Raw genomic sequence first — 24,174 nt, 5'->3', positions numbered from 1 at the left:
ACTCAATGTCATGAATCATCAGGGAAATGCAAGTCAAAACCACTATGAGACATCACTTGACACCAGTTAGGATGGCTATTAGCAAAAGGTCAAAAGACGACAAGTGTAGGTGAGTGTGTGGGAAAAAGGAAACCCTTGTACACTGTTATGGAGAATGTAGAATGGTACAGAAACTATGGAGAAAAGTATTGGAAGTTTCCTAGAAAAGCAAAAATAGGACCCAGCAAACCTTCTCCTGGACATATACCAAAAGGAAATGAAATCAACACCTTGTAAAGATGTCTGCACGACCACATTCGTTGCAGCATTATTCCCAATAACCAAGACATGGAAACAGCCTAAGTGTCTGTCAACAGACAAATGGATAAAGAAACGGTGGTACATGATTGGATAGAATATGATTCTAACCTAAAAAAGAACAAGATTTTGCCACTGCCACAACGTGAGTGAGCCTGGAGGGCATTATGTTAAGCCAGACACAGAAAGAAAAATATTGTAAGATCTCACTTATGTGTGGAACCTGAAATACAGAAAAATTCAAATATACAGAGCTAGAGAACAAAATAGTGGGTACAAGGGGTGGGGAGCTGGAGTGGAAATGGGGAGATATAGATCAGAGTTTATGAAGTAGGACAGATGTGGGATGAATAGGTCTAGAGAACCAATACGACATGAGGAATACAGGTGACAAATCTGTACCATACTGAGATTAAGTTTATTGAGCAGATTTGAGCAGCTCTTCCCACAAGAACAACAACAAAATGGGTAACTATATGAGATGATAGATATGTTAATTAGCTTCACTACAGTAACCTTTCAACTGTCTATATCCTATAACTTCATGCTGTATACTTTACAAAATAAAGTTTATTTAAAATATCAACAATAAATAGATCTTCCCTATATCTGGCCCTTAGAAAATTTCAAAGTATTTTTAATGTGTTATAATTATTTCACTTTGGAATTTTCTTAGCAAAAATCATCACATTTTATGATTCTAAGACCCACAGTTTTTCATATTTTAAAACCTATGGACTTTGTGTTCAAATATAATTATAATGTACAGTATGACTTCTTCTTTCTTAGTGGAACATAAAGATTGGTGTGTCTTACATCCACTGGCATCTCAGATTAGATGAAATAGGGCATTTTATATTTGCCCTCCTTTATGATTTCTCCTGAGTGTCAACTAAGCTTCTAGTAAATGTGACTACTCTTTCCAAGTTCCACGTGCCATTTTCCTTCTTTTAGTAACCTCTCATCCCTTCATATTCCTAATCCAAAAGTTTTCTGTTTCTGTGGCTTTTTTCTTTTAACCTAATTTCACTTTGATTTAAAAAAATTTAACTTCTAAACAGACTTTCTAATTTTCTAGTGTGGTGATCTAATACAAAAGAAAATGTGCTAATGCTATTTCCTTGGGATAAAATATGAATTCCCTATACCTGCAACTGACTCTGAAAAGTTACAGAGAATTTTCCAGAAACCCCTGCCTTATATGCAGCTGATCATCAAGACTCTTGGATATTTTACAAATAATACAGTAACACTGGCCCTCTCGGAGTAGTGTCAGAAACAGTGCCTGCCCACAGATTCTTTCTCTTTGGTATGGTCTCTTACATCTTCCCTTGAGAGCTGCCCAAGTGAAATCATTTTTTTCTTGCAGACTGATAGGCTTGTTTATTTTTAACTCTCATTTCAAGGACTGCTCCCAGGTATAAAGAATTTATTTTAGGGAAAAAAAAAAAAAAAAAAAAAAAGAAATCCTCAACAGCACTCTTCCAGAGAAATGACCAAGGAATGCTGCCTGGGCTCTGGCCTTCAGCAGCTGACCCATCTCCTTTTCAACCTTATTTTCTGTTCTAACTGCTGAGCACTATCTTCTCCTTTGTACTTATCCATTCTGATTGGCTGTAAAAAAGTGACTCCCACAGCATAGGTGGACTCTACTGGAAGAAAGCTCCAGGTCCTTCCACAGAAATGTTATTGTCCTCTAGAATGGTGAGGGCCTGCTGCTTAGGGAAAATCCATCCCAAGCTATGGAGGAGTTACTGCATGACAAAACATTTTTATTATTATTCCATGCAAAACTAGTGTACCACTTAGCACACTTTTCTTCAAATGATAACAGATATCTCCTCCACCAAAAATGCACAGCTAATCGAATAAAAAGTGGATTCTTGGATGTCACTCACAGGCTGGTTTATTGAGAGGTAAGGGCAAGAGGGCAGCTTTAATCAAGTTTTCATCTCCAAGTGACACTTTAACCTGTTTTCCAATATCAGGGTGTCCCTAGATCGTAAACACATGTGATAAGTAATCACAAATAAGCTAATATTTTCTTCATTGTATACTATTTTTGCTATGCATGATTAATAAACCGGTTTTTCATCCATATTGTTGGATGTATTACTAAACATAATCACATACAGTTCCATGTGAAACGGTTGGTGGTTCAAGTTCAGGTAGGAGACTGTCAACAGGGTTGAATGTGTACAGTAATAGGATTGATCATTAGTCTAATTGAAACCTGTGTCAATTCAATGTTTGATCAACAAGGTTCAAGAAACTGCAGCATTTCCATCCTTCTGGGAAGTACAAAAGACAATGATTAGTGGCAGGCCAACATTGAGTTAACCCCTGACACAGGCACCTGATGTGCTATGGGTTCAGTAAGTGAGAGGGGGACTGAGTTTGCTTAGGACATATCAAGGAAATACAGTTTGCCAAATATTTAGGATCAGATTTTAGACAATAATACTTGAGACATTTGTGTCACCTGTCCTTGCACTCTGAAACTCTTTTCTACAATGAGATCAAGGAGTGCCACTAAGCACTTCAGAAGCTAGGAAGGCTCCTTTGGTTATGGTTCTGAGTGGCTGATGGAAGTCCCTGTAGCTGGATAACCTCTAGGACACTATTTTCTGCCCTAAAGGAGTAGTGAGGGTGACAACAAAAATACCCCTATGCGATAAACCCACAGTGAACTATGCCTGGTTTACATAGCTGTGAGACTTGTAAAATCCTACAGTGTGCTAGCTGCAACCATGTCTCTGACTTGGGGAAACCAGGAGTGATCCGGTTCCATTACAGCCTTCTGGGTTCTACCCAGTGTCTCTCTTGCAGTCAGTGCCTGCCTTGGTGAGAAAACACTACGCCTCTGCATCTAACCCCAGGGCTCCAGTGCAAAAGGACAGAATGAATTTGCTGCACCTCTTACTTGCCCTCCACAAGACAACTGTACTTAATCTAATTCCAAAATGTTCTGAACCAAACCTCAGCTCTATCTGAGGAATTCTTTTATATGATTAACACTTCTTTTTGCCTCATTTGTCTACTAATAAATAAGTGGGTAGCTTTCTTTTTTTTTTTTTTTTTTTGAGACGGAGTCTCCCTCTGTTGCCAGGCTGGAGGGCAATGGCGCGATCTTGGCTCCTTGCAACCTCCACCTCCTGGATTCAAATGAATCTCCTGCCTCAGCCGCCTGAATAGCTGGGACTACAGGCACGTGCCACCAGATCTGGCTAATTTTTGCATTTTTAGTAGTTGGCCATGCTGGTTTCGAACTCCTGACCTTGTGAGCCACCCACCTCGGTCTCCCAAAGTGCTGAGATTACAGGTGTGAGTCACTGCGCCCAGCCAACAAGTGGGTAGCTTTCTTTAACATTCCCTTCTTTCTAGATCAGCTGCCAAATTGAGTAATACAAAGATACTCTTTAGGAAAAGGATATAGTTTATATTGGCAGGGTGTGGTGGCTCACGCCTGCAGTCCCAGCACTTTGAGGGCAGCTGAGGCAGGTCAGGAGTTTGAAACCAGCCTGGCCAACATGGCAAAACCCTGTCTGTACTAAAAATACACACACAAAAAAATAATAATTAGCCAGGCATGGTGGTGTGCACCTGTAGTCACAGCTATTCAGGGGGCTGAGGCAGGAGAATTGCTTAAACCCAGGCAGCAGAGGTGGCAATGAGCCAAAAACACACCACTGCACTCCAGCCTGGGTGACAGAGTGAGACTCCCTCTCAACTGAAAAAAAAAAGAAAAAAAAAAAAAGAATATAACTTACATCTATACATAGGTATTAACATTAAATTTTAAAATTTCCTATGTCTGATTTATTTTGAACCCCATATATCAGAAACACAGTACATGTATGCAGTTAACCAATAAATGTGTAGACTGGTGGGCACAAGCTTAAACACTTTCTAGCAACAACCACACAATTAAAAAGGTCTGAAGAGACTGCTTCTGTTAATGAACACTAGGGTCTATTGGGGGGAAAAGGGGAGGGCCAGTGGGAGGGGGAGGTGGGGAGGGATAGCCTGGGGAGAAACGCCAAATGTGGGTGAAGGGGTGAAAGCAAACAAAACACACTGCCATGTGTGTACCTATGCAACTGTATTGCATGCTCTGCACATGTACCCCAAAACCTAAAATGCAATAAAAAAATAAGAATAAAAAAAAAAAAAGAAAAAAATATATATTTAAATTAAAAAAAAAAAAAATGATCTTAATGTCTTCTGTAAGCCACAGACATACAGGAAGGAACTCAAAGATAAAAGTAAAATCAGTACTTTACCAAATAGTAAAAAAACAAAAAACAAAAAACTTTACAACTCAGAGAATGTCTTGCTAGAAAGATAATTTTACTACCCTGAAAATCCAGTCTAAGAGGCAGGAAATGCCTCATGTTTAGCCAGGGCCACAGTTTGGGGCCAGCTTAATTACCGGTCTATCTCTGACCTATTAGTTTTAGTTTATAGTTTCTTAATAACCTTAAAGGACGGTGTGTATGCTAAAGAGCCTAAGCTTGTTGAAACTTAAAAGAAAAGGCAGGGAAAATTAATGAAGCAGAAGAAACCATTTCATTTGTTCGGTACTATTTGAGTCCTGCCTCTGAAAGTATTTTACTTTAATTTCTATCATTGACTAATAACATGCATACAATCAAAGTCTGAAAAATTCAAAAGACCATTTTAAAGGAACAGGACCACTTTTTAAGAAAACAGGCTGGCCAGGCATGGTGGCTCATGCCTGTAATCCCAGCACTTTGGGAGGCCGAGACGGGTGGATCATGAGATCGGGACCATCCTGGTCACCATGGTCAAACTCCGTCTCTACTAAAAATACAAAAAATCAGCTGGGCATGGTGGCATGTGCCTGTAATCCCAGCTACTCAGGAGGCTGAGGCAGGAGAATTGCCTGAACCCAGGAGGCGGAAGTTGCGGTGAGCCGACATCACGCCATTGCACTCCAGCCTGGGTAAGGAGAGCAAAACTCTGTCAAAAAAAAAAAAAAAAGGAAACAGGCTAATAGCACTTGACCTATTTCAATGTCAAAGCAGCACATCTAGAAATCACTTTTATATTGATAGAGATACCTTTAAATAGGACTATAGCGTTCAGGCCTACACACGAGAACACAGCAGCTGGAAGTAAACTGGCTCGTGGCTCATCCTAAACTTCCTGTTTGGCACTGGACAGGCTAAGAAGCCCTTGTGCAAATCTGTTTTTTTTCCAGCTTTTCTACATCACTGGCCAAAAAAACAAAAAAAGCCTACACACACATATACACATCCACATACATGAGTACAGAAACACAGACAGACAGATGAGGCAAGCGAAAGGAGTAAGAGTTGCAGTTGTCTTGCAAGGAATATGGCAGGATACCTGGGATGCTCTCTAATTTCCTTCTGAGCTCTTCATTTTCTTGCTGCAGTGAAATAACCTCCTGCTCTAGCTCTTGGCATCGAGGACAATACCCTTCCTCTTCCTCCTCCTCTTCCTCTTCTGGCAGTGTAGATGAAGATGGATGACCATGGGATTCGGACGTTGCTGGGGAAGTCCAGCCACCTAGTGTATGCACAGGAGAGGTTGACAGAGGATCCACTTCGGCCAGGTGGCCATATTCACTGACAGACGAAGGGTTTGGAGTTGGAAAGCTCCCCGAGAGCAGGTAATTTTGTAGAGAGTCAGTGAAAACCCTCAAAAAGGCAGAAGTTTGTTGTTTCCTTTGCATATATTGCATTTCTATGTCTACATTGTCTGAGGTCTGACTGTGGACTCCTTTCCCAATGTGACAGTGCTCCTGTCTTTCGTTATAACTTGAGCCTTCCTGCTTTACGCAAGAAATCATGGACTGAGAATGGTTGGAGTCCAGAAGTTTTCCTCCACAATTTAAGAGACTGAGAACTCGACTGCACTGCTGGGCAAAGGCATCCAAGATCATTCGGCTCTCTGAAACAAATGAAAGGGCACGTCAGTGACCAACAGCCAATGGCAAGATAGAAATAAAGTCCTTAATTTTGAGCTTAACATTAAAACATGTTAAATATATGTATTCCTACTCCCTGTCATAAACCAAGATGACACAGTAAATCCACTATGAATAGAACGCATAGCTTCCTGTTGTTCTGCGACTGGCGGGGTGCTTGATGAGTCACACTCAGTCTCTTACTCTAGGAAATGGCTGGACTGTGACTTTGGGCACCAAATAGAGATTTCCCTCTCTGTGGCATTAACTGGCTGCACAGGTCTGAACTCACACCTTTGGTTTCATTAATATCCTTACTCTAATGAATCGAGCCAGCCACTGCAGACTCAATTCCTCATTGATAGGAGGGCTTAAAGCAATCATTACTTCTATTTCTGGAGTGCCCTCATGCCCTTGCTATTAATCAGCTGATACAATCCCTGCCGAGAGTACATAGCTCCCAGATGCAAACTGGAGAAGAAAGATAAGTCTTTTTGAAGAGCTCACCAGAAATCTAAGGTAAAACAAAGAGTGGGCCTATGGGCACAGGATGAGCACAAACTGCATGTGTCTTCTAACATCATGTTCACTATTCCTTCTTTTCATTTATTTGCTAACTCGGATTTCTCCTCAAGGCCAAAGTTTAGGCTGACCCGTATCATCTGAAAATCAGCAGTATCACCTCTTGGAACCTCTTCCAGTAGATTACCAAATATCCTAAAATGGCACGTTGCATGGGTACCTCTTAGCCTAAGTACATGAATTCCTAAAGCATATTAATGGTCAATCATTGAAAGGAAAAAGCAACAAAAGCAATCAACTCACTCCAAAAACAAAGGGGGCAAAAACCCAAATTGTGAAAATGTAATTTAATGTCATCTACGGGTCTTGAAAATTTACCCTAAATATAGATGTCATGGGTAGATTCGCTTCTTTCCTGATTGCCACCTAGAATGGGCTATTACAAATAGAGAGACGGGCACTTTTCAGAGCTGACACAGAAGCATGAGGATATCTCTTATTTCCTCTCTCCTTTCACAGACTAATGGCAACAAACAAAATATTCAAGATTTTAGAAGCCTATAACAATTGTTTAAGATAAAAATGCAACTAGCACTAGCTCTCTCTGAAAATGATGACTAGTTGCATTTTTTTTCTGGACAAAAAAAACCTTTTAGAATTAACAAAGGTGAGATGCTTAAGGGCTGCTATGGGGATGATCAGCTAGAACAGCTTCAATAAGAAATCCTCTACAACACCCAGAATGTAAGACCAAGGAAGCTACACTTCAGGAGAACTCAATACAGTATTCAACACTCCACTAGCATGCTCTTTTATCTTACTATTCTTTCATGAAATAACTAAGATACTGAGAGGAGAGGGGGCCAACTGCCCTTTTCCAATTTTTTAATAAGAACATATATGTAAAGCGGCTGGGTGCAGTAGCTCACTCCTGTAATCCCAGCACTTTGGGAGGCCAAGGTGGGTGGATCATGAGGTCACGTGATTGAGACCATCATGGCCAACATGGTGAATCCCTGTATCTACTAAAAATACAAAAATTAGCTGGGCATGATGGCATGCGCCTATAGTCCCAGCTACTCAGGAGGCTGAGGCAGGACAATCACTTGAACCCAGGAGGCAGAGATTGCAGTGAGCCAAGATCATGCCACTGCACTCCAGCATGGCAACAGAGTGAGATCCCATCTCTAAATAAATAAATAAATGAATGAATAAATAAATAAAATATGTAAAGTCCATACATCTCCCAAATCCTGAATCCCTCTAAAAAACTGCAAGTCAGAACAGAGGCCAGATCTCTTTTACTCAGTAGAGGATCATAAACTATACCTGAGTGTGAGGGCCAGCATGATGCCTCAAGAAACAGTTACTGAAGCCATAGCAGGAGCTCTTGTACATACACAGAGCATCTCAGTTTATAGTATCTTCAGATTTACTTAACTGGGGTAGGGGTAGCAAGTCTACCCTAGGCAGGCTGAGAGTCCATGGGACTATTTTCTTCTTAGAATAGTACTTTCTTACTCTTAGGAACAGGGTTACCCTCAGACCTTAGCAACAAGACCGTCACCTGACCCTCCTTCTCCAGCCAATCCTGTCCCTATGGCCAAGGACTCCAAGTTCCAGAAATTCCCCACTCAAACTGCTTTAAGGATCTATGCTGCCATCTTCTCTGAGCCATGAATCCAAAGACAGACCATGGTGCCAGATCCTGCAAGTGTGGACTGGGACCTCCACATATGTGTACCTGATGTCTCTCCTAGTGGAAGATAAAGCTGAGAGTAGGGAGAGAAAGACATAGGTTGGCTGTAAATTCCAAACCTGGTTACTGTCAGTGTATTTGTCAAAGTAGGTGTATGGAATATATTTTATTAAACAGTTTGTAAGCTTGATTTATATTTGGTAATTACCTAGTATATGCTCTGTGAGGCAGCATTTGTACTCTTATCTGGAGTCTCATGAAAATATTTGGGTGCCATTTCTTTACAATGACCAAAACCAAGTAACAAGAAAGTCAACAGTTGAACTACACAAATAAGTGGTTTAAGATGTTGCACTCATTTTTTTTTTTTTAACTTCCTGGTTTCTGTTCTTTTATTAGTAAAATCAAAGGATAATATTGATCGGGAATTTTCAATTCTAGCACAACAGCAGTTTTCATTCATTTTAATCCTATAATCCCATTCTAGACCTGAAGTTGTATTTACTGTTTGCATTTTAATCAGTATAGTCCCAATTGATTTACAGCCTATACACCTTTAACATAACCTTGATGAAAGGGACAGAATATGAAAGTCTAAAACAGAATTGCCTAAAAAGAACTGCTTGAATATATTTGTTCAGTGTCCTACAGTACACTCAGTAGTTTTAATCATATTGATAAATCACATTATAACATAGAATTTAAGGGAAAAAACATCTGACTTAGAGACAAGCATGATTTGTTTTCTTAAATGAAGGATCAACTTGTAACATGCTGAGAAAAAATCATTATGTAATATACTATATTATAAAGAATCTATTAAAGTGCACTCAGAATATGAGAGAATAGCTACAATTACGAAGTAGTTCTTGCCTGCAGTTTTTAAATGCTTCATTCTGAATTTGCTTTCAGAATTTATACGAAAATGGTTGTCACCTTTAAAGTTGATTTTTTTCTCTTTTCAATACCTTGAATTATTTGAATATTATTTTAACACTGATACACAGAAGAGTGTGATGACAAGTATTACCATTTGGTGGAAAACAGAAAATCTTTCCACTTAACACATATAGCATCTAGTTTAGCCTTCTAGGTAGAATACAATTAGAAACCAAGTACTGTGCAATGCCCATTATCATATCACTAAGAAATGGAGAAAAGTTCTGTTTTCATATGAACGCAATTGAATGGTTACTGATCCATGATTCTTAATTGAGCAAAGTGTGAACATGTATTATGATTTTTTTTTTTCAGTCACAGAATGCTCCACTCAAGTGATGGCAGGGAAAGAGAAAGTCAACAGTTTACAGAAGGACTACTTTATCCCTTATCTACTTTATTCCTAACTTCCCTAAAATTAAACACCATAAAATGTTAATAAATCACAATGACAAAGCCCTCTAAAATGCCCACTTCTCCCTAATTTATTTTGCTTTATTGTACAGCCTACTGGGAGATAATATGCTGCAAATTGTGCCTCGTCGGATTCCAAAATCTGAACCCATGATTATTTTTTTAATTAAAAAATTCATTCCGGGAAATTCATCTGAATTTAAGAGGTTTAATCCATCCTAAATCTGATAAGTGAATAAGAAGAGGGATGGGAAGTAGGCAATCAAACACAGTCTCCCTACTTTACTGCCCTTCTTTGTAAGTAAAGCCTTGAATGGAATTTGCCCATCACAGCAGATCCCCAAGAGAATTCCGTTTCTATGAAGGAGATCATAGTAGTCAAGATTAGTGGTAACCTTTTGATTTTAGCCCAGCGAAGGGTGAAATATATTAATATTAAAAATGCAGAAGCAGAAGTTTTTTTAGTGACCTACTATCATGTATTCATATATTATATCTACCCAAGGATTTCTAACTAGTTCAAAATAGATGATTTCCTTAAAACATTAATTTAACTTCTTTTTAAGAAAGAACTTCATGGCATAGAAAATAGAAGTTAGAAAATGAAAGCATCTTTGGAAGCACCACCCTTGTCTTAAATCAATGAACTATGTCTGTTTTTAAAAAAATGCCATCCAATTTTTTTCATAATGGCAAACATCAACACAGCAAAACAGGATGCAATTTTTCTAAATAAATAAATCAATGATGTGTCAAAAATTAACAGATGAGTTAATATACTCGGTGCTATCAAAACCAGATGGTGCTTCCTAATATTCATCCTGCTCAGTCAATCCCTGAATATTTTCTGGACCATCGGTATATAAAATAGGATGCTGCTATTTGTGATGGCAAACAAAAGCAATCATGCCTGCCAAGCACATACTATAACAGGCAGCATTTCAGCTCTGCTAGACAGAAAGTAATTAGAATGCTTTTAATGTCCAAAAGAATGATGCTGATAGGCTGCCACAGATGTGTAGATTTATGAATATTTATATGGTGGTTTATAGCTGACACTTTTATCAGTTGAAGAAGATAAAATATCTGCCTGACTCAAAAGCTTGACAGTCAGGTTAATAAAATCTCATTAAAGAGAATGACCTATGCAATTATATAGGATTTATTGTAATTCATTTTTGATTGTACTCTGCTTAAAGATGCAATTTCCCATTTCCTGATGCCAAATTTAGGCTGCATATCAAGATCTACGTGGGTTTTAACTCTAAGCCTCCCACAGAGGAAAAATATGCCTTTAAAACCATGGTGTATTACCCCTTTTAAGGAAAATTATATTCTTCGTGAGATTTTATAAGAATGTTGAAAAAAAATCTATTTTTAATCACATATTTCTCTTCTCAGTTATGGCCCTTAATAGCATGTAAAATTCACTTCTACCCTTTCATCTTCTTACTGCATTTACTCTGGACACTGTTATGTCTCTTCTTCTGTCCTTGACTCTTTTCATCACATGGATGTTTTGACTATTTTCAGTTTACTAGGTAGTTTAAGACACTGCAATTACACTTCTGCAAGGGTGTAACAGGCAAAGTGCCACTCCCACCCCTACCCTACCCAGTATGCTTAAATGGCCATGGGTCTGTGCACACATGCTCATTGGTTCAAAGTGGAACAACTAGTTTCTTAAAGAACCAATCAGCTCTTCAGGTGGCAGTTCCTTTGATGGCCACTCACATCACTGTGCCTGTTAAGAGATGGCTTTGTCCATCAGTGATTAATATGACCACAATTCATGATGTCTAATTCTACGGCGTCCCCCCCCCGCCCCCGCCAGACTATTTTCCTCACTGCATGGAAGAAACCTATCATCCAATTCCCATCTTTCCAAAAAGCATAAGGCATCCAGCCCTTGGTGCTATCAAGTTCACCCCTCTCTATGACCTCCCTTAGAAACAACAAAGGCAGCCTTGATAAAAAGAAATATAGGGAAGTATAAAGGGCATCAAAAAAGTCCCTCTTCACTCCTTTAAATTTAGTGATGTTATGATTTCCATCTGGGGACAGAGACAAAATAAACTAAACAGGACATTAGAAGAAACACTGGAAGAGTACATTTAGAACAAGGTGAGAAAAGGGAGGAAAAAAAAACATCCACTCCCCATGAATGAAAGAGAGCAAAGAAACTTCCAGGGTAGAAGTGACCAAGGAAAGGACAGCAAGTGCCTGAAGCAGAAAAAAGCAGCAATACAGAAAATATAGTCCATTAAAACTATGGATGAAAATGGAAATGAGACGGGATTAGATTTATAGCGTATAACGGGAAGTAAAATGTGGAAAGACAGTCGGCAAAGACCATAAGGAGAAAGCAAGAGGAAATCAAAGATTTGGATAGATAACGAGGGGAAAACCTCAATGAAAATGGTGGAACTGAGGCTACGAAAAAAGAGTAAGCAAAATACAGAAAATGGGAAAAGGACCCAAACGACATAAAAATAAAGAATGATAAAGCTGAGCCTGGGAATAAACATAAAAATAAACAAGAAGTAGTTTAAGAGAGAATAAGATCCCAAGCCAGAAAGAAAGAAACCGAACCTCACTAAGAAGTGGGGGAAAAAGAAGTAAGGAGGAAAACCAAGTGAGCCAGCGGCCTAGCAAATAATATAAAAACACAATAGAATATTGGGGCAAGAGCAACTGAAAAAAATACACCCCACAAATTAGGAAGCCCACCTAAGAACCCCACTGAAAGCCATCAAACATCTTCAAATCAGTGAGAGATGTGACAAATCAAGTCTTCACTATAACTTGTAATTAGATTTTCTTTTTCAAAACCAATCCTTCATGTGTCAAAATATTGACAAACAACAGAATTATTAGTGGAGGCATCTATAACTCATTTAGACACAACACTTTTATATTTTCCACAAGGGGAAAAAAAGAGTCTTAGATTCACGGACATGCAGGATTTGGGGGGCTCCAAAATGCCATAAAAAGCCTTGGCAGTAACTTTTAATTATAATGAGCAGATAAACGTGGCTGCGCCCACCGGGAGCTGGTGGAGAGCTCCCCTGGGCGCAGGCCTCAGGCTGTGGCCTCGCCACCAGCCCGTCTTGATTCCTGCAGGCAGGCAGTGGGGTGCTTTGCCTGGGCAGCGCCCGCAGAGTCGGGGTAAAGGAGGAGCCACGGACCCAAGGGTGAGTGCTCCTCAGGAGGCAATTTGCAGGGCTCGGGCCGAGATGCTTGGGAGGGGCAAGACCCCACAGCACGGCAGTGTCTCATGGACGGGGACGAGGGGATGGTGGGATCGACGACGTGGGCAGGGGTGCAGAGTACCCGCTGCCCCCGGGGCAGGGAGGAGGGGTAAGATAGCTCCCCGCGCCCGAAGTCCACCGCGTGGCTGGCGCAAAGGAACCCCGAGTCTCACAACCACGGGCTGGGAGGGGAAAGGAGCCAAGCAGGACAGAGCGCGCACGAAGAAAACGGGCGCACAGAAAGGAGAAACGGAGCCGAGAGCCGGCTGGCGTGGTCCGCGATAGCGTGAGAGTGCATCAAAGAGGTGGCGAAGAAAGCACCAGAAAGCAAAGAAATGGAGAAAAGGAAAAACAAATGGAGGAGGGAGGAGAAAAGGAAGAAGCGAAAGGAAAAAGTGAAGCAGTACGAGGGCGTCCCCGCGGAGCGGCCTGAGCAACTCTAGCTTCTCCCTGAGCGGCCGCCGCTCCCACTCCGACCCCCACTCCGATCCCGCCCGACCGATCCTGGCCGCCGACCGCTACAACCGCGCTTCCCGGCTCGGGTTCCAAGCCGCGGAGCCACCTGTTAGGAGAGCGCCGTCGGAAGCCCGGCGCAGCGGCGCTGGAGAATCCTCCAGAAGTTTCCGGGCGCGCGGGGAGGCCTCAGGGTGCGCCCCGACGCCCCGACTCGGCCGAACGCGGGAGGGTGTCGGCGGCCCCCTGCTTCTCCTTCCCGGGTTCCCTCCCGCTGCCCCCGGCCATGGCGGGAAGGAAAGTTGCGCCGAGAGTTGGTACCTGCGCTGAGCTCCAGGCTGGCGCCGTCGCTACCCGTGCCGCTGCTGCCGGTGGCGGCCGCCGGGCCTGGGCCGTACCTGACGACGGCGGCGAACGAGGACGACGAGGACGCGGCGGGGGACGCGGGCGGCGGCGGCGCGGGAGTCCTCAGGTGGCCCTGGGACGCGGCGGGCGTGCAGGACGGCGACGACGACGAGGCGGCGGCGGCGGCCCCGGCCCGGCCGGGCCCGGGGGGGTAGGAGCTCTGCGCCGGGAACTGCTGCGGCGGCGGCTCGCTGCTGCTGATGGAGACGGCGGCGTGCGGCGCGAAGGGCGGCGGGGGCGGCGGGGGCGCCCGCACGTGCGGTAGCTCCACCAGGGTGGGTCTCTCGTAGCGCTTGGCCAGCGCCGGTCTCTTGCTGGGGAACGTCTTGAGGACGCTGTAGGGGCTGCGCTGCTTGTAGATTTTGGGGACGCTGGGCCCCTCCTCCGCCGGCTGCATCTCCTCCTCCATCCGGCGCCTCGGGGCCGGTCCGCCGGAGCACGTCCCCTCCCCGCCGGGCGCCGGGCTCCGAGGGTGCCTCCGCCGCCTGCCCGCCGGCTCTGCCCCGGTGCGCGCGTGTGGGAGGGTGTGTGTCTGTGCCGTAGCCGCCGCCGCCGCCGCCTGTAGCTGAGGCTGGCATCGCCGAGCCCCCGCGCGGGGGGCTGCCGCCCGAGCTCCTGATTGACAGGCCGCCTCGCCAATGCCTGGAGGGAGAAAGGAGGTAAAGAGCAAGTGTTTAGGGTAATATCTGCTAATGATAATGGGGGCGGGGGCGGGGCCTGGCGCCGCCGCCGCCAGCGGGGTCGGCCCGCCGGCTCCGCGCCTCCGACGGGGAGGGGGGAAGGGGAGAGCGAGGATCTGGAGGGCGTCCGGGTAACCAGTGAAGAAGGTGGGGATCCGGAATCCGTCTACGACGAGACTTTAGAGCCCCAGATGTGGACCCGCGGCTTCTGCGGCTGCGGGCGGGGTTGGGCTTCCGAAACGAGCTCCTGGCGCCCCCTGCTTGACCCCAAACTCTCGGGGTTGCACAGAGGAGGGGTTAGTCGTTGGGGTGGGGTCGTCAGAGTATGTGTGTATTACAGGAAGTTCTTCTGCCAATCGGGAATTGCTCCCTGATCATTCTGAAAACAACCTCTTGTCCCAGGTGCTCGCACGGCCCTGGGGTCCTGCTCTTCTGGAGCCTCGCGGCCTCTGAGCTAATGCGGAACATAAAAGTACGCAGGGCGTAGAATTTTTTCACGTTTTCATTTGTTTCCCGTAAGGTCCCTTTGAAAGTGCATGACGCCATCGTTTCCCCCCATTATAAAGATGAGAAAACCGAGGCTCTGCGAAGTTAAAGGAAACTGCCCAAAGTCAGACACTCGGGAGCCTGTGGCTATTTTGCACTGATGGATCTGGGTTATTTGAATTCAACTCCTCACTTCTCATAGACAGTAGACTCTCTGCAACTGAGGGAGAAAATGACCTGACACCTCCCTTTGAGGGTGGTGATTACTTTCAACAGTGTCCTTTTAAATATATGTGTATATACTTGCAAGACCAAGGTAACTGGAGAACTCACTCCTTGCATTGGCTTACTCACTGCAACTGGCGCCATTGGCGAGGGTCTGGAGGACCCACAATTTCAGTAGCGGTTTGAATGAGAGATCTCAGTGGTTTGGAGGAAGATCCTCCATGGGGTACAAATGCCCTAGCCTCTCCCAGCCACTTTTTGGAGCAAAGGGTCCATTGCTCCCTATCTCAAATCACCCCTCCTCTAGGCCAACCAGCATACCCTGCCCCAGGGTTGCTTTTCAGCCTTCCTTCTTCGTTCTCCAGGTTAGATAGAGTTCTGGGTGCTCCTTGATGTAGGACCCTCATCTCTGCACTCTGAAGTGTGTTTCCTTTTCAGAGCCTTTCTCTTATTCTTTGGATAGTGACCCATTTTTTTCTGGGGGTTCACCTCTTTTGGCCTCTCCTTTCCCTGGTCTCCTTCCCTTTGGAAGCTTTCTCTCTCTCCCTTGCTTGTTCAGCTTCTTTCTGTATTCTTCCACCATAGATTGTCTCCCTCTCTCCTGCAGCCTCCTCAGATGGTACTGTGTTCCCCCCCATCCATTTATTAGAGATGAAATAAATAATGCCATAAATAAAAGTATTTGGGAGTCCAGGAACTGTCAGGGCTGATTAGGGCATAGAGGACATTTTCTTTCTCATTATGCAAAAGCATTTCATGGGGAAATAAAAGAGGTTTCATTGTAACTCATGCATGTCATATTTCAAGGAATTCAAGATATTAATCATATTTAACATTATTTGCAATGTTTCTCCCTGGCTTCTGAAAACTGCTAAATGAGGACACGTGGATCACTAGGAAAAAGGGAGACAAGCATGAGAGGGACAGTTAAGAAATAATGAAATGCTGGTGAAAGACAGAGAGAATGAGATGCCAGGGAGATGTTTCTTAGGCACATAAGTGAGAAATGGGGGAGCTACTTCTGAGATGTGAGACAGCTGAAATTGAATGATATACTGGAGGAAATAAATGATAACAAACCTCCCACATTTTCTATAAAGCAGTTCTGAATTTTGCATTGAAATGTTTCCCTCCCACTTTACTCCCAGATAATTTGCCAATAAGTCCTAGCTTTTGAAAAGAAATTGGGGTGGTGTCAGTGTGGGGAGTTTAGATGGGAGAATCCTTTAGTTCTTCTGAAGAAGTAATTTCCTGTATCTGGGGGCTTTCTCTTCTATGTAGGTTTTTTTGTTTTCTGGGTTTTTTTTTGAGACAGAGTCTTGCTCTGTCACCCAGGCTGGAGTGTCATGGTGCAGTCTCAGCTCTGCAACCTCTGCCTCCCCGGTTCAAGCGATTCTTCTGCCTCAGCCTCCCGAGTAGCTGGGACTACAGGCACATGCCACCACGCCTGGCTAATTTTTTGTGTTTTTAGTAGAGATGGGGTTCCATCATATTGTCCAGGCTGGTCTCGAGCACTTGACTTAGTGATCCGCCTGCCTCCACCTCCCAAAGTGCTGGGATTACAAGCGTGAGCCACCACGCCTTGCTCTTCTATGTAGTTTTAAATGTATATTCTCTTCACCACTTAAACACCTTAAGAGACTGGGAATAATACTTCTATTGTATATTTTCCAGTGAAAAGGACCTGCTGTCCTTTACATCAAAAAGTGATCATTTCTATAAAACAGAAATAATCAAATTAGTGGTTTAGCTTTTTAAAAGGAGTGGGGAGGGGAAGATTCCCAGAGGAAAAATATAAAAAAATTTTTAAATGATCAGCTTTCAGATTCTCATGTGGGCAGTCACCTATGTCTGGGTCCTGGGTCAAAGAAAAATGAAGTATTTAAGAATCAGTCTTTAAAAAATAAAATGAGCATTTACTCTAAGTGTGGAGTTGAACACAATTTTAAAATTATAACTGACCACTTATCCCTGCCTGAGATTGTATTTAACTGAGTATTGTACATAAATGTAATGTATTTAAGTGTTTATAAAATTACTGGTAGCACTCTTTGAGCATCTTGCTCTAAACTGTGGCCTAAATTATCAGATAGTGACTTTGTGGATATCTTCTCTTGGATATCCCAAAGGGGCTGATAGAATGGTAATTACACCCATGGTTTAAATCTTTTTAGGTATTTACTCTTATCTCAAAACAAAATAAAACAAAACAAAACAAAAAAAGAGTGAACTTTTAAAAGCCAAGTGGCTATTTATGGACAGGGTGATTTTTTGATTGGCAGCATGTCAATTCCTTGAGCCATCTAGAATATAGCTTTTAAATAATAACTCAGTCATGGGAAATGCTTTTTATTGCACCAATTTCAATGATATTTAATGAGCTTCTGATTGACTGTTTGATCTCCTAATGTTTTGTGCTACTTTTAATTCATTTCATATAATAGAAAAAAAAGTAATTGGAATAAAATTTTGTGACAAGATAATGACCTTCCACTTTGAAATTAAATGTCTGATTAGCTTGAACATTTTAGTGCCAAGATGATATTGCAGCAGGAACAGGAGTGTGCATACTATCATTTGGTACAAAGTAACTGAGGAATACTCCTTTGCTTTTCTCACTGCATAGCAAAAAAGATGTGGTGGCCCTATAATCATAGGTACATAGGACTAGAGGGGACCTTAGCAGTCTTTTATTCTTGTGGCTGAGCCTCTGCCCATGGTTTTCCCATGGCCCTGGCAAGTGGTTGTGCAAACCATGTCTAAATGCCTCCAGTGATGAGGATCTTGCTACCTTCAGGCACTTCATTTTCCAAGGCATTTATTCAACAAATATATATTGAGTGTTTACCCTGTGCTAGGTACCTTTCTAAGCACTGGGGAATATAATGGTAACCCAGATAACAAGGCCTTACTATTATGGATGTGGGGAGAGCAGATAGACAAACTAGTAACTAACTTATAATATTATTCTAAATAGAAATAACTATGATGAGGGACAGGCTCAGTGGTTCATTCCGGTCATCTCAGCACTTTGGGAGGCTGAGTGGGAAGGATCACTTGAGCTTAGGAGTTTGAGACTAGATCCCTATAAAAAAATAATAATAACTGGGCATGGTGGTGTGCACCTGTGGTTCTATTTGCCTGGGAGGCTGAGGCAGGAGGATCACTTAAGCCCAGGAGTCCAAGGCTGTAGTGAACTATGACTGTGCCACTGTACTCTAACCTGTAGGACAGAGCCAGGCCTGTCTCTAAACACACAAACTATGATGAAAAACCATGGTGGGAGACTGGACACAGTGGCTCATGCCTGTAATCTCAGCACTTTGGAAGGCTGAGGTGGGAGAATCAATTGCATCGACGTGTTTAAGACCAGCCTGGGCAACACAGTGAGACCTTTTCTGAAAAAAAAAAAAAAAATAGGGTGAGGGTGTTACTTTTGATAGAGTGTGGCTGAGATGATCTCTCTGAGGTGGAAAAACAGAGCTGAGAGTTCACTCATGAGAAAAAGCCACCCAAGAGAAAAGCAGTCCAGGCTAAGGAACAACAGGTTCCTTATGGCACGAGCCATGAGGTGGAAACAAGCTTGATACTCTCAGGGAACTGAAAGAGGGCAAGCCATTGGAATTGCCCTGGCAAGGGACAGAGTGAGAAGGGGAGGAGAGGCGGGCTGGACCTAGGCTGTGCGGGGCCTTGTACATCATGGGGCACCTGGGGGATTTATTCTAAAGGCAGTGGGAAGCCTTGGAGGTAGTTACACAGAGGGAATGACATGACCAGATTTATGTTCTTAAAAAACGATATTTTCAGGAAAGGTAAAATTGTGACTCTCATACAGACATAAAAATAAACACATGTTAAAGATTTTATTGAACCTAATTATGCAGGGCCCTTATTCAGAGGAAGCCCAAATTCATATGGAATAAAGGAATGTTGAGTTGAATGTGTAAATGGTTTTTCCATGGGGTGTGCAGGTGGAGAAAAGGGAACCTCTACTAGATGGGACAGTTTGCATGTCTATCAGTTTTTTAAACTTGTAGAGTTTAGAACTTGTAAAAATAGTTGAAAGACAATGGGAGAGTAGAATCAGGTAACTGAAAATGGTGTGCTGCATGTAGGCAGTGCATAGTTTTCCACTGAAACACATTGCATTTTCTACAGTGCTTTCTTTAAAACAACTTTTTATTTTGAAATAAATCAGATTCACAGGAAGTTGCAGGAGGTCCCAGGTACTCTTCATTGGTGTCCTCCGATGGGTACTTCTTATGTCACTATAGTTATATGAATGGAATCATGCAATATGTGATCCTTTGAAATTTTTCACTTAGTTGAATGCCCTTGAGATCCATCCATCTTGTGTGCGGTAGTTTGTTCCTTTTAATTACTGAGTAGATTCCATGGTCTGGATGTACCAACAGCTCTTTAACTATTCACCTATTGGAGGACATTTTGGTGGTTTCCCAGTGTTGAACTCTTACAACTATTTCTGCTCTGAACAATCACATACAGGTTTTTATGTGAACATGAGTTTTATTCTGGGGGGAATAAAAATAAATATCTGGAAGTGGATTGCTGGGGCATTCCATAGTATTTTAACTTTCTTTCTTTTTTTTTTTGAGATAAGTCTTGCTCTGTTGCCCAGGCTGGAGTGATGTGGTGTGATCTCAGCTCACTGCATCTTCCACCTCCCAGGTTCAAGCAATTCTCCTGCCTCAGCTTCCTGAGTAGCTGGGATTACAGGCGCACGCCACTATGCCTGACTAATTTTTGTACTTTTTTAGTAGAGATGGGGGTTTCACCATGTTGACTAGGCTGATCTCAAACTCCTGACCTCAAGTGATCTGCCAGCCTCAGCCTCCCAAAATGTTGGGATTACAGGCACGAGCCACTGCGCCCAGCCCATTCCATAGTATTTTAAAAGATTCATTCTGCTATGTGGACAATGAACTTTAGAGGATCAGATTGGCAGCAGGGAGACAATTTATTTTCAAAACAGAGGCTGAATGATCCTTTTAAATATAATCATGTGGTCCCCACTCTGCTTTCTCTTGTCTTCTTCCTCCTTAGAGTAAAATGCAGAGTCCTTAAAATTGACAGCTTAAGGCCTTTCATGATCTGCAGCTACCCCTTGCCTCTGGGACCTCATTTCTTGTACTTCTTCCCTCCCTCACTATTCTCTAGCCCCACTGGTCTTGAACAGGCTAAAAATGTCCTGTCTCATGCAAGATTCTTGCTGTCACTACTCCTTCTGCTTGAAATTATATTTTCCCAGATACCTATGTAGCTCTTGCCCTCATCTCCTTTGAGTCTTTGCTCTTGTATCCCTTTCTCAGGGAGGCCTGCACTGATCACCTATTTACAGCTGATTATGTGCCCTTCCCTGTCCCCCCATGTCCTTTCCTGTCTGGCACCTATCACCAACTGTCATGCTGTGTATTTACTTGTTTATTATTTGCTTCCATTGACTAGAATGCAAACTCCTTCAGGGCAGAGATTTTATCTGTTTTGTTCTCTATGGAGTCCACAGCAACTAAAATAATTCTTAGCATACACAATAGAGGCTCAATAAATATTTGTTGACTGAGTGGCATGATGAAGCCCTGGCAGCAGTCTAAATGAGAGCTAAGACTGCTTGGACCAGTGTAGCAGCAGTGACGATGGAAGGAAGTGGGCAGATCCGGAATGCATTCAAGAAGCAACCTGTTCCGCTTTATATAGCTCTGAACAGTGGAAATTTTTTCCTTGTGTTGAACACAAGTTTACTTCTTTGCTTCTCAGAACTGTTGGCTATTCAGAGGAAGCTTAATCCCCTCCATCCTTGCTTCTTTCTTTCTTGGTTGAGGAAAACTCTAACTGCGTTTTTCCTCTGCTCTCACACCACACAGAAGACTTATGTGACCAAATGTCGGGGGTGAGGCGGGGGTGGTGGTTCTCCACCACCCAGCACAGAACACCAGATGGTGTCAATTAAATTCTGACACCATCTACCTGGAGATAGCTTCAGATTACACAGGATGAAGGCTCAGTCCCCAGGACTGCCCCCTCTGCAGACACCAGTCGCAAATCTGGGCCTCTGAATTTCTGACCTACCAGCTTCACATTGGGGTTCCTATGACTCCCTCTTCGGTTTCAATTAATTTGCTGGAGCAGCTCACAGTACTCAGGGGAACAGTTACTTACCTTTGCCAGTTTACTATAAAGGATATTCCAAAGGATACAGATGAAGAGACATGTAGGGTAAGAATTGAGGGAAGACGCTCAGGGCTTTGATGCCCTGCCTGGGAACGCCACCCTCCAGTAACCTCCAGGTGCTCAACTATCCAAAAGCTCTTGGAACCCAGTCCTCTTGGGTTTTTATAGAAGCTTCATGATGTCAGCCTTCCTTCTCCCAGGGTATAGGGTAGGACCCTCTCTGGCAATGGTATTAAGACCCACAATCATGCTTCCCAGAACAGGGGATTTGAAAGGAAAAAAAGACTTACAGTCAGAAAGATGCGGGGGAAGATTAAAGTTCCACCTTAAGGCAGGTGGAGAGGAGGGCAGGAGAGAGTTTCTGTTTCCTGAGGCCTGCCCCTGAGGCCTAACATATTCAACATTATAACGAAAGATTGTAACAAGAGCTATGAGAGTTGTGAACCTGGAATAATGGATGAAAACCAATATATATCACAACACCACACCTTCCTATGATGGTTTCTAAAACATTTTTGGAATCCTTTTAAAGAAGAGAAGAGGACAGCCATCTTTGATCTAATTACTTTTTTTTCCATAATAGAATGCTAGAATCATTTGGATTCTTTTAGTAGCAAGTGACAGAAATCCACTCAAATGGACTTAAGCAAACATGTTTATGGCTCAAATACCCATGAAGACAAGAAATATATCTGCAGGCATGGGCTCACGTGATGTTATTAGTCATCTGCCCCTGTCCATTCTTGCCTCCAGTTTTCTTTGTGTTGATTTATTCTCTGGCAGGTCTTTCCTTTATAGTGTCCATTTGGCCACCAGAAGTTGTCAACTGTGTGCAAGAGATTATCTTCCTTTCCCATCGGCTCCAGAAGTAACTATTGGCTAATTGGGTCTTGTTAATGGATTAGTTTATTTATCCATTGACCCTTCCAGTATTATGATGTTGTGGCTATTTCCTTTCAGAAAAATGAAGAAATTTCCCCAAAGTCACCAAGAAAATCATTGAAGAAATTAGCTCAATATTCTTCTCTTTATCAGCGTAGCAAATATACCTTGTCATGTTTCATAAATTTAACCTTTTATTCTCTATTCTTAACTTTCTTTCAATTCCTGAAGAAACATTCATCCAAAGAGCTGAAAGCACCATAGACATAAGTATGAACTTAAGATATTTAATTTAATTTTTTTTTGAGATGGAGTCTCACTCTGTTGCCAGGCTGGACCCGGGTTCAAGTGATTCTCCTGCCTCAGCCTCCCAAGTAGCTGGGACTACAGGCACATGCCACCACACCCAGCTAATTTTTGTATTTTTAGTAGAGATGAGATTTCACCATGGTTGGCCAGGATGGTCTCAATCTCTTGACATCATGATCTGCCTGCCTCAGCCTCCCAAAGTGCTGGGATTACAGGCATGAGCCACTGTAATCTGCTGTAATTTTTTTTTTTTTTTTGGATACAGGGTCTCGCTCTGTCACCCAGGCCATTAGTGCAGTGGCACAAGACCAGGAGCTTACTGAAACCTTGACCTCCTGGGCTCAGGCAGTCTTCCTGCCTCAGCCTCACATATAGTTGGAATCACAGGTTTGAGCCACCATGCTCAGCTATTTTTGTTTGTTTGTTTGTTTGTAGAAATAGGGTCTCACTTCGTTGCTCAGTGTGTTCTTGAACTCCTGGGCTCAAGTGATCTTCCTACTTCGGCCTCCCAAAGTGCTGGGATTACAAGCAAGAGCCACTACACCCAGCCACTTGAGATATTTAAGAGAATAAAGTTGGATACTAAAGCTAGGAAGAAAAAAAGAGAAAACAGTTAGTAAGAGAAAGTTGAGAAGATATGGTAACAGCAAGTCAAACTGTTGGGGATTTAATTTCTAAGAAGAGTTTGCAGTCTTTGCCAGCAAGATCCATTTTCATCCTGCCCACTCTTAACTTTCGCTGGGTACTGTGCTGCAACAGGAAATGGTCAGTTCATAATAGCAATTGTGTTTAAGCCAAGGTTTTATTCCATATCATCACAGGAGGACCACTGCCACAGAGAAGCTTCTGAAATGAGCCACTGAAATATAATCTTAAATATTGGCAACCTGAGGTTTTGTCACATCACATATTATACACTTTATTAGAATTTTTACAAATTAATGCATGTCATTTGCCCCCAGCCAAGAAAGCAACTGGATTTGTCTGGTGTTCTGGGTGCCTGGAGTATTTTGTGGTTTACTAACAAAGCTTCTGTAAGCACTAGTTTTTGGAAACAATAGAAGTGTGATTTTACTTCAAAAATTCTGGTGTCAAACTGACTTATATAAGAAATGTCCAGGCAGCTGGACTTTTTGGATCTGTTTTCTAGTCTAGGAAAGAACAAGGGTTTTTTTGTTTTTGTTTTTGTTTTTGTTTTTAACCTCTTCTTCGATCTCCAAAAGGTAGCTGGTAACAGATTTTATATATTGCATGAAGATCAACAATGACCCTTTTACTTACTGTTTTCAGGTCATTCAAACCTATGGGCCTTTCCCCCAACCACTCCAGCATCAAAGGTGAATGATTTTTCTTTTCCATATGAGAAAAGAAAAGGCAGCCATGACAAAATATTATAAACTTAATGGCTTACACAGAAATTTATTGTCTCAGAGTTCTAGAGGCTACAAATCCAAGATCCAGCAAAGA

At 42.7% G+C, this 24,174-nt stretch overlaps 1 protein-coding gene and 1 long non-coding RNA gene across 3 annotated transcripts in view; one reads left to right on the top strand and one right to left on the bottom strand.

The window, feature by feature from the left end:
• BEND4 (BEN domain containing 4) overlaps positions 1–14,518 on the bottom strand; it is a 41,227-nt gene extending 26,709 nt beyond the window's left edge. For both annotated transcript variants that reach the window (XM_003732510.7, XM_035293794.3), the window contains exons 1-2: positions 13,853–14,518; positions 5,671–6,237 (exon numbers count right to left, since the gene is read on the bottom strand). In XM_003732510.7, the coding sequence (XP_003732558.2) occupies positions 5,671–6,237; positions 13,853–14,345 (1,060 nt within the window). In that variant the 5' untranslated portion in view covers positions 14,346–14,518. The remainder of the gene's footprint in view (positions 1–5,670; positions 6,238–13,852) is intronic.
• The window catches only part of LOC118152317 (uncharacterized), a 110,088-nt gene continuing 98,848 nt past the window's right edge, over positions 12,935–24,174 (top strand). The window contains exon 1 of the long non-coding RNA XR_013533132.1: positions 12,935–13,021. This is a non-coding gene — a long non-coding RNA (uncharacterized LOC118152317). The remainder of the gene's footprint in view (positions 13,022–24,174) is intronic.

This window comes from Callithrix jacchus, chromosome 3 (genome assembly GCF_049354715.1).
Source record: "Callithrix jacchus isolate 240 chromosome 3, calJac240_pri, whole genome shotgun sequence".
Classification (NCBI taxonomy): Eukaryota; Metazoa; Chordata; class Mammalia; order Primates; family Cebidae; genus Callithrix; species Callithrix jacchus.
The sequence above is the reverse complement of the archived record's forward strand: the minus strand, read 5'-3'. Positions and strand labels throughout refer to the sequence as shown.